We start from the raw sequence: 15736 nt of genomic DNA on the forward strand, positions 1-15736 counted from the left end.
ACTGAAACTTAACATTTTTTTAGGAACCAAGACTTGGACAATCTTATCAAAGTGATCCCTTCAGCAAACAAAAGGTAAGCTTATTAAGATTGTTGAAGACTTCTTAGCAAGTCTCCAATTTATGCCCCAAAATAAGATTAATTAGTTGACTAAAGACATTTTGAAAGGGGACGTGAAAAAAAATGAGAACAAGTTGATGTGTAATAATGCTGGATAGATTTTTTTTTTATCTATTATTGCCTTCATTAATTTCATTATATTATTGTTGAAGATGATAATATTGAAGGTAATTCTGTGTAATTACTACTTTAGAAATTCCTTTGACACGGTAATAGCATAACTAAATTATAATCATAAATTCATAGTAAATTACAAGTTCATAAAACTGAACAAATCAGTAAATATTGGCTTTCTGTTCTCTCACAAACCCAGAGATTAATATTTAAATGACTGGCAAGAAAACTGACAACATAATATTCTTATGTTTGATTAGAATATTTTTTGCATGACATTGAATTTACTTTTGTTCTTGAGAAATTAAGACCCTTTATACACTGGACACAAGTCACTAAAAGCATGGCAGAGAAACCCCAAACTATCACTCATTGAATTACTGTGAAGATAACGTAGGTGAAAAGCATTGTATGGATGTGAGGGATTGTTATGAACATGAGACAGAGGGAGGATGTTGGGGAAAGGAGTGTGGAGTTTGAGGTCCAGTTCCTGTGATTGGAATTTTGGTTCACCCTCAGCCATTTCTTAGGTATCTGGCCCCAGGGAATGCCTTAATCCCTCTGAAGTGCAATATCTTTGTTTATAAAGGCAGTGGGGGTGGGGTGGGGTGGTAATGTTGATGTCACTGAGTTGTTTTGAAGATTAAAAAAGTGGTAACTAATATATATAAATTGGAAACTCAGTAAACTCATGACTTTTTACACTAGGATTCTATTGAATGATTTACACCTGTCGAAACAAAAAAAAAAAAAGAAATGCTGGTATGAAATTTGCCAATTTCCTCTAATTTTGTTTTCGCAGTGAACAAGGTCTTGATGAACACATTAATGTCAGCCCCAAAGTTGTCAAAAACACTGATGGGTAAGAGATGGATGTGAGTTTTGTTATGTTTCTCGTTAAGTAAACCCAAAATTAATAGAAATGATTTAGAATTATTCTTTGGGCAAATTGAATGCAAATCTCAAAATATCATCACAGGTGGAAACCTAGATGTCTCAATATTTGTTAATTGCAAGAAACAGAGGCAGCTGGTAACAATGTATGGTGGTGCTTTCTCTTCTCTAAGCCTCCAGTAAAGGAATTGAACAGAGCAGTTAGAGAAATGGGCAGGAAGGAACATAGGTAGTCTAGGAGCTGTTGATATTTTGTTTTGTATGGTATTGAAATTAATACTTTTATCTTTGAAATTGATAATTTATTAATGGTAGTTAATTTTTTTGAAAAAAGACCTAGACACTTCATTAGACTAATCATTAGCAATATCATTCACCTAATTTTAGAGTTTTCTGGTAGTCAGTGGAAATTTTATGAGGTTCATTATTCTTGGGAGGTTTACTGCGCTCAGCAAGGTGATGGACCTGAAGTTTAATAATTCTTCTTGAAGTAATGTCAGTAAGATAATGAAATTCACTTTTTGTCCATAGTTTATCGAAGACTTAATATCATTACACATTACTGTTTTATATATAAATATATCTTAAGAACGGTTTCATGATTTCCCCTTTTAAGTTCTGTTGGTATGTATACAAATTGTAAAATTTTGGAGATGGAGGGAAGGAACCTTAGGATATCTTGGCCCAGTAGTTTGAATAATTTTGAAAACCAGTGTTCCAGATGAATCTACTCATTTTTCAGAAGAGGAAATTAAGACTCAGAAAGGTTAAGTGATTTGAGCAGGGCCACAGAAAAAATTAGTGGAAGACTGATAGTAGTTCTATCATCTCTTAGGCAGTGAATAATTACTGAGCACCTACTGGGTTCACAGCTTACAACCAGGTATCATTACTTGTACATTAGGTATAATTATAGGTTGTGGAAGCCAAAAAGAGAATTCGGTAGGCATATTCAATCTTATTAACAGCAGGCAATTAACATAGATTAAAGCTAATTATGTACCAGGGGCACAGAGATGTTACACCAAGACAATAATAAGTTGTCAGTTTAATATATTACATTTTGGAGCACTCATGTACTGCTTGCTGAATATAGAATATATTGTCAATGAGTTGCATTCTTAAAAGGGAGAGATATTGAAGAGCTAATTAATAAACACAGAGGCAGTAAAATTCGTATTCATGGAGTCCTAGGAGGAGGTGTTTGGAGATGGACAGAGCCTTGGAGATTATCCAATCCAACCTCCTAATTTACAGATGAGAATACTGAGACCAGGGGCAAAAATCTCACAGTCATCTGTGAGATCTTCTAACTCCCAACCCAACTCCTAGTCTTTACATCACAGCACACAGACTTTGATCTTAAAATATGTAAAAATTAATTAAGCACCTTGGGAAATAGCAGAGGCTGTAAAGATAGGAGTGTTGCTCTTGCTGTGGGATGACCAGGAGGTGTTTTTTACTGTTCTTACAGGGTCACTTGAAAGATTGCTTCATAGATTACAATGGCACAAATGTGCAAATGATTGCAAAACACTTTACAGCTTTTAAACTGCATGAAAGTAATAATAACCTAAATATCCTAATGTATCCTTTACTACATTCTTAAAGCTAAATAAATAAAAATAGTAACTTGAGAGAAAAAAATGTTACATTTTCCTGGATAAAATTTAGATATGCTTGCTTTGCAGGATCTATGGCCTGAAAAAAATCTACATATTTGTTGTTTGCAAAAATTGCATGATGCTATCAATCAAGGCAATTCCAGACTGTTCCTGAGATTTTTGTTTTATTAACACATGGTGTTGTCTCTACAGGAGTGGTGGTAGAATATAGCATATATTTATGTTTTCTAAGCTAGTGTTTCTCAAATGTGGGTTGCAACCCATTAAAGGGTCTTGTAATTAATTTAGTGAATGGCAATCGGCTTTTTTCTCTTAATTAAATAGAATGAACTGAACAGAAAATATGAGAGTTCTTATGTAGTAAGAATATTATTTCATAAAATGTATGTCTTTGTGTGTGTGTGTGTGTGTGTGGCTGTCGGTAAAAGACAGTTTTAGGCTGTGATGTAAAATGTATTTCTTATTGGGCTTTACGTAACAGTGGTTAGTATATCACTGTTCTAGAGTATTAGGTAAATTAAATTTTTGTGCTCAGTAGGACAGTGAAAATGGAAGTTATAGTGGATTTTGGGTTTTTTTTTTATGTTACTTACTCTTAATTTTGCTGACACATAAATATTATCTGTAGTTACACTAACCAATATTGTGATTAATTGTATATTTTTTTAAAATTGTGGCTTTTGAACATACTGTCCACTCTACAAAGTTTTATTATTTGTATTTTATAATAATATGTGAAATTAACCTCATTTTAAAGACTGTTGTCTTTCTGACACAGTTTAGTTTTATGACAGATTTTGTCATCGGTTTACACAAGGAAATTATGTTGTGGATAGTTAGTTTTCATATGTCAATCATTCTTCTAATAGTATTTATAGATATCAATTTATTATGTTCAGTTGAGAACATTATCATAGAAGAAAGCTCAAAATAGGGAAAATTCAGTTAGAGCCTTTCCATAGGCTACGGAGAGGTGAGAACCATGAAGAATAAATCAAACTAAATGAAGTCTTGAACATTCTATGGAAAGGTTGAAGGCTGGGGAAGAAAATGCAGACCTTTTCTCAGACGTTCTGATGATTCATCTCTAAATGATGCTCTTTTGGTCCCTGACCTTGCATCTTTTTTTTTTTTTTTTTTTTTTTGAGGAATAAAATGCATTTTATTTTTATATAAGGAAAAAGCACTGTTGCAGGGAGAGGTACATGTAGATTGCTTCCCAGATGGTACTGGAAGCAGGTGTTGTCAGTTCTGCAATCTCTTGCCATGGTAACTGCCACGTATTTCTCTGAATAAGTATTAAAATGAGTTTAGAGGAACACTTTGAAATTGATGGATTGCTGGAACTCTCTTTGCTAAGCCTTATATTAACAATAATCCCCATTTTAGAGTTTATTTTTTTAAAATTGATATCCTTAGTTGATTAACCTGATTTTAAAAATAAGGATATTAAAATCAGTTGGTATCTTCATAATGTTAATACATTCAAGAATGAACAATTGTCGGTTACTAAATGTTTGCTATGGCGACTTAACCAGCATGCCCTTGTAGATAGGCTCTGTCAATAAAATGTATGAAATTAGAGTAAGTTTTCTTCTGATAAAGCATAATTCTTCATCCCCTAAATTGTTTAGAAAACATATTTCATAGTTAGTCAATACTAAAACAATATGTCTTATACCATTATCTTTTCTTTCCATTTCCGATTACCTTAAACCTATGATTATCTCTAATCCAAGTTGCTTTAATATTTTTTCCACTTTAAGAAAACAAGATCTTGATAAACTCATCAAAGTGAATCCTGAAATTTTCACAAACAACCAAAGGTAATAAAACTATGTTGTTTTAATGTGCTTTGGTCAGAAAGAATATTAAGTTTTATTATTACTTCAAGCAGATTTATAACCTTAATGATATTACCAAAAGGACTTCATAATTAACCTGCTCTCTTTTTATTGTTTGATTTAAAGAAACCAAGATCTTGCTAACCTCATCAAAGTAAATCCTGCAGTAATCAGAAACAATCAGAGGTAATCAAATAGAAGCAGTCAATTCATGTTTTTATTTGTCTGTTGCCCTTAGATGAAGTAGATTTATAATGTTGCTTTATTGACCTAGCACAACCCCAAAACCAGTTACTAATCTGAACTTTTTTCTCTCCCTCTTTTAAGCAGCCAAGACTTGGACAATCTTATTAAAGTGAAACCTTCAGCTCTTAGAAACACTAATCGGTAAATGACCTTGACTATCTTGACATGTTTACAAGTTTCTAGGGTAGGAACTTCTTCCTCCCTCCTTGCCTCCCTGCTTCCCTCCCTTCCTCTCTTCCTCCCTTTTTTCTTTCTTTCCTTCCTTCTTTCCATTTCATTCTATCACCCAGGTGGGGGCACGGTAGCACAATCGTAGCTCACTGCAGCATCAAAATCCTGGGTTCAGGTGATCCTCCTGCCTCAGCCTCCTGAGTAACTGGCAGCAAATTTTTAAAAATTATTTTAGAGATAGGGTCTTACTAGTTGCCTAGGGTGGTCTCAAATTTCTGGGCTCAGGCAATCCTGCCTCAGCCTCGTAAATTCCTGGGATTACAGGCATGAACCACTCCTTCCTATCCTTTTTTTGTTTTCTTCTTTTCTCCTTTCTTCCTTCCTGCCTTTCTTTTGAAGACTTTTAGTTTTCTTTGGTGTGTTAAATGAGGATACATTTACAATCCATCCCATGTGACTCCTGTCAACAAGGAAACATATCGCACTCTTCTGGAATCAATTGCACTATTTTGGAATTAGTTCTGGGCTTCTTATTTGCACTAAAACAACTTAGTGTTTGTTGTCTACAGAAAATAGAGTTTTAGGACTGAAATGAAAGAAATGAATACAATTAAATAAGGAAAAAAGATATTTTGAAGACGTTGAACCAAACTAATGGTTTCTGTGGATGTCTGTAAAACATTAGAATGCATGTCCGTAGAACATTGGAAAGAATATTCATGGTCTTCAAAATCCTAGATCCACAGCTAGTGTGGGTCCACAAAATATTACAGATTTTAACCATAAACTTCCATTTTACATTCTTACGATATCTTATAATTTGTTATTTGATATATTTCACATAAATGCTTTATTAACCTATAATAAAGTAATAGACAATGCAAAAGAGTGCACTGTATCAGAAGTCCAAATTGCTCTGCTGATCTGAAATTGTATTATAATAAATACATTGCTGGAAATAGTAGTCCAATATTCTAAAATGACAAAAAGAAATTAACATATGATGAAGTACTTTGAACCCATTAGGAGAAACAGGAAAGTGTAATTCATGATTGGCCTAACTCTTACATCTCCTAGTTTGTTTTCTATCTGAGTATCATATTTTGTTCTTGCTGTTTTGAGCACCTAGGATATGACTGGTAGTTCACATACATTTAATATTCACAACAATCCCATGAGAAATCTATTCATGCACCCTATTTTGTAGAAGAAGAAACTAGAGCTCAAAGGTACTAAATAACCTTTTCAAGAAAGAAAAATACACCCTGGACTTAAACTCAGGGACTTCTGATGTCACTACCTAGAGGGAAAACAAAAGATCTGTGGTTAAATCAGCTCAGACTCTCTTGTTCTTTCCATTCTACATATTCCCTATGATCCTCTGCTGCTCATACACAGTTAAAGGACTATGATCAGATATATTTATTCTGGAGGATTATTGTTAAAATGACAGGGAGGAAAGAAAACTTTGCTGTATGTGGATTTTCTAATAACTGAAATAACAGTGGACTCTGCTGCTGAGAATTGTACGGAAATATCTTTGCGAAGTAGAACCCTTTCTTTATAGTGGCATTTGTTGGGTGGATTTTTCTTTATATCAGTAACAGTTTTAGGAAGTTCCCAATCATGTTGAAAGTGGTTAGGTTTAATAATCACGTTATGTAATAACTGACAGTGAAAAATTTAGTCTCTCACTTTCTCTCCCACATCTCCTCCCTCCACCTCTTTCCTCCCTCAGTCCTTCTGACAATTGTGCTTTATTGACAACGGTAACTTTCTCAGAAGGGATTTTTGCCTGTTATTTTATTAGAAGAGGCCAATTTGGTAAAAAGGTAGTTTATATTTCAGCAACTCCTAATCAAATATCCATAGAAAGAGGACATTTTCCGTACACAGATATGATTACTATAAAAAAATTAAAAAATATTGGCTATCGTGTTGTTTTAAGATGGTGGCTTGATTCACAAATCTAACCTAACCTATGTCTAATTATTGTTTACTAGTATGACAGATATGATGAGAATCAGCTGGGGTGTTCAAGAATTATCACAAAGCAGACAAACAGGAAAGACTGAACCATCTGTTTGAAAAAAGCGACTTCATTCAATTGGTTCAGCCACCCGTATCTATAATCTATCCATTCTGCCCTCTTGATTTTAATGTAGCTATGAAGGAGAGTATTTTAAAAGTGCCTCTCACTAGGAAGAACAGTCACAAGGCACTGTTACATCAATTCAGTGTGACATAAGCACTGATTATTTAATAGTGTAACAGCCGTGAATCAGAGTTCTTTCATCTGACTTTGCTGACATTTCTAGCAGCTGTATATTTAATTCATAGTTAGGGGCTGAATAAACTACTGCCATTGATCAGAATGTAAGCAGGCATCCTGGAACTTCTTCTAGGAAAAAATACAGATGTGCACAAAATTTTCATTTATTCAGTAAGAATTTGCATGACTTTTGGTAGTAACAGTTTCACATTTTCATCAACCAGTGTCAAAGAGAGATATTCAGTTATCTGTAGCCTATAAACTGTTGTTAGACTGATTATTAAAATGCTAAATTTCTGCTCCTGAATGAATATTGAAAAGCATCTAGTGACACCACGGTCTCTACAGTTAGAAAAGGCATCCTTCATCGAAAGTAGAAAAAAAATACTCTTAACTGTTTGTGGCATTATACTTCCATCTTCTTAAGGATTTCCTATTTGTTAAGACATCCCCAAGTTTTTAGTATTCCAAAAAGAGAAGAGTTCCTTCCTAACTACCTATTGCATATTTTTCATATTTCTGTTAACACAAACTTGGGGACAACCTTGACTCTTTCTGGTGTTTCATTCCCCATAATCAATCAATCAATCACTTTGGATGTGTCACCTAATTTCAGGGAGTGGTCCAAGACAGTTCATCATACCCACTGGTTCTGTAGTCCAGATTATTGTTCAGCCTCCTAACTTGCCCTTCTGCTGCCAATCTCCCCTTCTGCCCTTCAATCCATTTGCCACCCTGTAGAGTGGTTTTCCTAAGACACAAATCTGATCATGTCATTCTGATTAAACTCCTTCTGTGGCTCCCCATTGCTATTGCATAATGGCCATGATCCTCCTTAACCTGGTCTCCAAGCCCACCGTGATCTGGCATCTATGGGCTTTCCCACTCCAGTCTATTATCATTCTCCACCCAAAAGCAAACCCCACCCACACACACCCTCTAACTTGCATACTCCTCACTCCTCCTTCATCGCTATTGCTTGGTTAACTTCTACTTATCCTTTAGGTATCTGCTTAGGTGTCTCTCACTCAGGCTCTGGGAAGCCCTCCTAACCCACCACATCTGCATCAGATGCTTCTTCTAGATGTTCTCAATCTGTCTTTTCTGTCCCATAATGTTGGTCTCTTCAAGGGAGTTATTATTTAATCATCCCTTTTTGACTATAAGGTCTTTAAGGGTAACTACTGGGTCTGCCTTGTTTATTTCTTTACCCATAGTGCATAATGCAACGCCTGGCACATGTTAGGTATTTAGCAAATATTGAATTAAAGGATAAATCTCAACCTCATCAATGCCTTGTGATAGTCCACTTAGAGAAAGTCTAGCCTTCCAGCTGTGACATTCTGAGCCCCTATGAGTGAAACCAAATGAAAAGAATCAGATTTCTTGTGACTGGTCTCCTTGCTTGAGTCAATGACCATCTTTTGCTCATGACATAATCTCAATAAACTATAGTGAATTGGAGCCACTGAAATTCTTGGTCACATCTTATATTTAAAATACCTGAATTGCCCAACTGCTCTATGGACCTGTTAATTTGTTTAATACAAAATCTTTAAGACTCCCTCACTGAAAAGAATTATAAAAATATGTAAAAACATAAAGAGTTGGGCCCATTTTGCTATGTCAGTAAGTTGAGGAATTATACCAGTTCTCTCACTGTATTCTCTATTCCTTTCAGAAAGACAGATATTCCTTTTGAACTAACACCTAATACTTAAGATTTAGTTCCTGGCATAAAAGGAATACCATAGTACATTTTTTATATGAAGACTCTCAATTTTGTAAATATGTTTGCTACTCTACAAAAGCAATTTAAATGAGCTGTATGGTGAGAAACATATTGCGGCCTATTAATAAATACCTCCCACACCCACATGAGAAAGGAAGAACAGTTAGGAGTGAGCTAATAACTTTCTCATATGCAGAGCTTCTCCTAGGAAAAGTTGTATAGTAAAAGACATAATTCCTGGGTCTCTAGAATCTCTATTTTTTTTCCTTCACCTGCTTTGTATGAGAGTTTATGGTTTTTGATGTGGTAGTAGAAAATAAATGACATTATTATAACATGGATAAATTACTCAAAAATTGTCCTGTGGCTTTTACGTCATAGATAACTCATATTTCTCCCCAAATATTCTGAAATCTACATTTAAAAAACATTATTAGGCCAGGTACCTGTAATCCCAGTACTTTGGGAGGCTGAGGTGAGGGGATGGCTTGAGGCCAGGAGTTTGAGACCAGCTTGGACAGCATGGTGAGACCCTGTCTCTACAAAAATAAAAAAAAATTTAGCTGGGTGTGATGGCATGCACCTGTAGTCCCAGTTACTTGGAAAGCTAAGACAGGAAGATTGCTTGAGCCAAGGAGTTCAAGGCTGCAGTGAGCTATGAAACCACCATTACACTCGAGCCTGGGAGACAGAGCTGGACCCCACTCTCTAAATAACAAACAAAAAACATTATTAGTTGCAATAGTCAGTAACAATTTGCTCTTCAACAATTTTCTGTAACTACAGAAAGTTGGTGTTTTTTTTAGAATTAATTCCACCTGCCCATCAATGTATAATATTTTAAGGTCTGCCTGCCTTCTATGCCACTGCCATGAAAGGGGATTGGAATCAAGCCTCTGCTTAACCCTGCAGCATTTGGTTGCATTTCTATAAAAATCTATTTTTCACACTTGACTCACAGTTCTTCATCTTATACCACAGTGTAAAAGTCACCATGCAATTGACGTGGTCTTAATTAAAGAACAAAAATTTATTTTTATCTCCTTTAACTTTGAAAGCTTATGAGCAGTCTGTGCTTCTTTTACTGGATCTTCAAATGTAGCTGATGGCGTCAATCAGAGTGAATAGCCAAAGTAAATACACATTTTGTACTTTTCTTCATCTGGAACTTTCTATTTGGCATTAAATATTGGTATAGATTATTCAGAGTAAAATCTTGGCTGCTCTGAGTGCAGTGGTGTTTACTACTAACTGCTCACACCAGTTATAGATTTCTTTGTTCCTTTTCCACTTCCACTGCTTCACTTGACTAGCCTTAAATAAATAAATATTACTCTACTAAACCTGATATGTGGTAGTGTTTAATAAAATAAGAAAAATGTTATGAAACAAATAATAATATAGTTTACTTGATGATTTGCAACTGTATCTCCTCTTTGGAAATGTGTTTCTTTGAAGGCACACGTAGGTTGCAATTTTGAGTTATCTATCCATAGTTGTTTTACTCGACTAAACCTGATATGTGGTAGTGTTTAATAAAATAAGAAAAATGTTATGAAACAAATAATAATATAGTTTACTTGATGATTTGCAACTGTATCTCCTCTTTGGAAATGTGTTTCTTTGAAGGCACACGTAGGTTGCAATTTTGAGTTATCTATCCATAGTTGTTTTACTCGACTAAACCTGATATGTGGTAGTGTTTAATAAAATAAGAAAAATGTTATGAAACAAATAATAATATAGTTTACTTGATGATTTGCAACTGTATCTCCTCTTTGGAAATGTGTTTCTTTGAAGGCACACGTAGGTTGCAATTTTGAGTTATCTATCCATAGTTGTTGGATTTTTAAGATTCTGGCTTCTTCTCCTTTCTCGGATCCAAACCCATTCTTTCTCCCCCTCATGAAAACTAAGGTACAAAAGAGGTTGAGCAGTATGTGGGCAGTATCTACAGCAGTCAGGAGTTCAAAGCCAGGAGGAGTTGAGGATGTCCACCATAAGGCTGAGAAAATACATGTAATCACATTGTAAGGGTAGAAGCAGACCTGTATTTATTTGTTAGGGCTGCATAACAAACTACCACAGACTGGGTGGCTTAAAGACAAATATTTGTTGTTTCACAGTTCTGGAGGGCAGAAGTCCAAGATCAAACTGTCAGCAGGGTTGGTTCCTTCCACAGGGCTGGCTCCTTCTCAGGCCAAAAGAGAAATATCTGTGCCAGGCCTCTCTCCTTGGCTTGTAGAAAACTGTCTTCACCTTTTTTTTTTTTTTGAAACGGCGTCTAGCCCTGTCGCCCACACTGGAGTGCAATGGTGCGATCTCGACTCACTGCAACCTCCGCCTCCCCCGTTCACACAATTCTCCTGCCTCAGCCACCTGAGTAGCTGGGATTACAGGCACCTGCCACCACGCTCAACTAATTTTTGTATTTTTAGTAGAGACGGGGTTTCACCATGTTGGTGAGGCTTGTCTGGAACCCCTGACCTCATGATCCACCCACCTGAGCTTCCCAAAGTGCTGGGATTACAGGCGTGAGCCGCCGCGCCCAGCCAGAAAACTGTCTTCACTTTATGTCTTCACTTTATCTTCCCTCTGTGTGTGTCTGAGTCCAAATTTCATCTTAGAGACACTATTTGTAACTTGATTACCTCTTAGGACCCTTATCTCTAAATAAAGTCACGTTCTGAGGTATTAGGGGTTAGGACTTCAACATGTGAATTTGGGGGAGTGTATAATTCAACCCAGAACAAGCTCCAAATATAATGAAACAAAGCCAGGACTGGGAGCTGTGCAAAAAGGAAATAAATATAATACGTGCATTCAGGGGTGAAGTAAGGCAGGTGCTGGGTGATGGACAGAAATGGAGGTGAAATGTCCATAACTGGCTTTACTGGTCTTTTTTCCACATGAATTTGGTGGATACTATGTCCCTAGATATAGACAGACCAGACAATCTTAAAGGTTCATGGTCTAGGCTAATACTTTCCCTTGGGGTTTCTTTAATATCTTTTCTCAGAGCTGGGTAAGGTTGTAAGAGGTTTCCCCAAAAAAGAAAAGATAATTTAAATTAATAATTTAAATTGATTCCACAAATGGAATTAATTTGTGGAATTAAATTAAATTATGGAGCAGCTACTATGTGCAAGGCCATATTAGGCCATAATAATATGACCCTACTTTCAAGTTGTAACGAAAGCCACCAGTTTACCTATAAAACTAGCACTCAGTTCCTCCAGCATTAGCACTGGAAGGGGAATCACTTTGAGAAACAAAGTTCTAATTGCCCAAGATTCACACCTCCTGATGATCTTCCACTATTTACCACTGCCAACCATCCCAGTTTGACATTTCTAGGAAACTGGATCATGGAATACCATGATACTCCCTTTAATTTTATTCCACTATCCCCAAATATTTAGTAAAGTATTACTTAAAACATTAAGGGGAAGATCTCTTAATGGCTAAGGTTGTTAAAATAGTTTTGTGGCCCCTTATGCCAAGAAGATGGCTCTAGTAATTAGTGGAGACCATCAAGGATTAGGCAAATCCAAAGACTCTAGTCACCATTTCTCAGTTTGCAGGATTTAGGGTAGTAGATTATCTTACTCAGTTCTTGCAGTTACGTAGAAGAATTCAGTTTTGAATTTTACATCGTTCGGACTGCAGAGCCAATAATTTAATACTTCCGAACTACTTCTGAAACCTAGTACTTTTTACCTACATTAATTGGCATAGTTCCACTGTAACTCACTTAAAAAGTAATGTACCCTATTTTCTACAGTTTCAAAAGTATGCAGTTAGTGTTTTAAATGTGAGGCTTAAGTGTGGCTAGGGAATGCTGCCGAATTTGTATATTATACCAATATTGACAGCTTGGATTTTATGTAAAGAGTATTAAATCTCATCCCACGTAAACATGAGAACATTTTACCAATATCTGTGAGTGAGAGTCTATATACTGATTCCATGTATAATAACCTTATTTGAACCCACTATTTAGGACCATGAGAGGGGAGATTGTTAAAAAACAGAGTTAATTCCAAAGATGTGACAATTTAGGACAGAAATAAAATGTGACAGTGGCCTCTCAAAATGTGGAATCAACAGTGCCAACTGCAGGATCACTGCACTTCTATTTTTTTTTTTATGCTTCTTCAATTCACCCACAACTGTAGTCACTGTGTGTGTATTAGTCTGTTCTCATGCTGCTAATAAAGACATATCTGAGACTGGGTAATTTATAAATAAAAAGTGATTTAATGGACTCACATTGTCACATGGCTGGGGAGGTCTCACAATCATGGTGGAAGGCGAAGGAGGAGCAAAGGCATGTCTTACGTGGTGGCAGGCAAGAGAGCTTGTTTAGGGGAACTCCCATTTAAAAAACCATCAGATCTCTTAGGACTTGTTCACTACCACAAGACCATTGTGGAGACAACCACTCCCATGATTCAATTATCTACACCTGGCTCCACCCTTCACACATAGGGATTATTACAATTCAAGGTGAGATTTGGATGGGGACACAGTCAAACCGTATCATTGTGCCATGAATTTTATTTACATTAACTTACTCATTCTCACCACAATTGTGTGAGTTTTGACATTAGTGTCCTTCTTTACAAAATGATATGGTTTGGCTCTGTGTCCCCACCCAAATATTATCTCAGATTATAATCTCCACATCTCCACATGTCAAGGGAGGAACCTAGTGGGAGGTAATTGGATCATGAGGACAGTTTCCCCCATGCTGTTCTCATGAGAGTCAGTGAGTTTCCACAAGATCTGATGGTTTAAAAGTAATTTTGGTTCCCCTGGCTCTCTCTCCTGCTGCCTTATGAGGAAGGTACTTGCTTCTCCTTCATCTTCTGCCGTGATTGTAAGTTTCCTAGAGCCTCCCCAACCATATGGAACTGTAAGTCAATTAAGCCTCTTTTCTTCATAAATTACCTAGTCTCAGGCAGTTCTTTATAGCAGCGTGAAAACAGACTAATATGCAAAATGAAGTTTAAAATGGTTGGCTAACTTGCTCACAGAAGTAAGGAAAAAACTGGGCCTCATTGTTTTGACTTCTAAACAGTGTTCCTACCCTATGACAAAGACTTTTCATAACTCATGAAAAAAGAAAAAAAAAAGAACTATCAATGTTATACCTAATATATAAATAACATACCAGAGGATCTTGTGTCTCATGAAAGGGTGTCAAATCATTAATGCAGCCCAAGATATAAGAATCAAATCACTCCATTTGTCCCCCACATAATGAATTATTTATTCAAATTTTGAGTTGATTTCCCTTGTTTCTGTGATCCCCAAAGCCTAAATAAGGTCTCTGGGTAAACATCTAAGAATTGATTTCAGGTGGGCAGATGGCATCATCTCAAATCTTGACTCTTCCGAAAATTAATTGGCCTTGGAAAACTGACGTTGCCTTTCTGAAATCCAGATAGTGTTCTACAGGACTTTTGTGAGATCTGAATGAGATAACCCATGTGAAAACACAGTTAGTACTTCATGACACAGAGATAATACTCATTAAATGTCAGCTGAAAAGAAGTTGATTAATGGGTACAAATATGCAGTTTGATAAAAGAAATAAGACATAGTATTAGATCAGTAGGATGACTATAGTTTACAATTATTGATTACGCATTTCCAAATAACTAGATGAGAAGATGTTGAATGATTCTAGCATAAAGAAAAGATAAATATTTAAGGTGATAGATAGCCCAAGTACACTGATTTGATCTTTACAAATTATATGAATGTATTAAATCATCACACGTACCCTGAAACTATGTACATCTATTATACATCAATAAAAAAAGAAAAATGAACTGAATGTGAATAAAAATTATTGATTTCTTTTCAGATCAGATTTCCCAAACCTTCCAAAAAGTTAGTTCTTTATTTCTCTTTCACAATGTAATCCATACTTCCATGTTCGATCCATGAGTTGTATGGATCAAATAGCTCAATGTCAGATATTCAATCTCCCATAGCCTGATAGGTCACAAATGACTATGTCTAAGATTATGTGCTGATTTTTAAATGTTTCAGTATTTTCTTATTTCCTGTCATTATGTTGTAACTAAATCATATATACATGTATATATAAATAACATATTTTTTTCTTAGAGACCAGAACCTGGAAAAATTAATTGAAGTAAATTCTCATGTTTCTGAAAACAAGAATGGAAGGTAAAGCTTATTATAATTCACTTTTTTCTATGAATTCCATATACATCTGCATATATTGTATAGCCTTAGAAGATTAGATATATATTATATATTATATAACATATAATTTGGGTAGTGTGTGTGTGTGTGTGTATATATATGTAATCCAAATACAGAAATTTATATGGTGCTTAATAGCTAATAGGGAAAAAATTAACATAATTCTAATTCTGTAGAATTTCTGACTCAGGGCCTGCTGTTCTATTGCTTAGTGTAAATGACATCATGGAAATTCAAAGCTCTTTGGGGCTGTGAAGATTTATTTTTACTTACTGTTGCTTGGTAAGCTCTCAGCAGTGCAGAAAGCACTCTGGGAATCTCTTCCCTGGATGCCTAGTGCTAAAAGAATGCATGAATTTATCACAGCCACAAAACAGGAGCTAATTTTGAAATTTCTTTACACCATAGGGTATAATAGCTTTAAAACTGTGACACTTTATTGGCCATTACAAGAAAGGTTAGGACAGGAGCTATAC

At 35.6% G+C, this 15736-nt stretch overlaps 1 protein-coding gene across 7 annotated transcripts in view; it reads left to right on the forward strand.

The window, feature by feature from the left end:
- The window catches only part of SCEL (sciellin), a 111511-nt gene that overhangs the window by 77569 nt on the left and 18206 nt on the right, over nucleotides 1-15736 (forward strand). For 5 of the 7 annotated variants that reach the window (XM_010360531.2, XM_030922377.1, XM_030922376.1 and 2 more), the window contains 6 exons: nucleotides 24-74; nucleotides 1036-1095; nucleotides 4519-4578; nucleotides 4723-4782; nucleotides 4924-4983; nucleotides 15159-15221. In XM_010360531.2, coding sequence (XP_010358833.2) covers nucleotides 24-74; nucleotides 1036-1095; nucleotides 4519-4578; nucleotides 4723-4782; nucleotides 4924-4983; nucleotides 15159-15221 — 354 coding nt within the window. The remainder of the gene's footprint in view (nucleotides 1-23; nucleotides 75-1035; nucleotides 1096-4518; nucleotides 4579-4722; nucleotides 4783-4923; nucleotides 4984-15158; nucleotides 15222-15736) is intronic. The other 2 variants (XM_030922375.1, XM_030922380.1) reach the window with 1 other exon arrangement.

The sequence above is a fragment of the Rhinopithecus roxellana genome, chromosome 18 (assembly GCF_007565055.1).
Source record: "Rhinopithecus roxellana isolate Shanxi Qingling chromosome 18, ASM756505v1, whole genome shotgun sequence".
Classification (NCBI taxonomy): Eukaryota; Metazoa; Chordata; class Mammalia; order Primates; family Cercopithecidae; genus Rhinopithecus; species Rhinopithecus roxellana.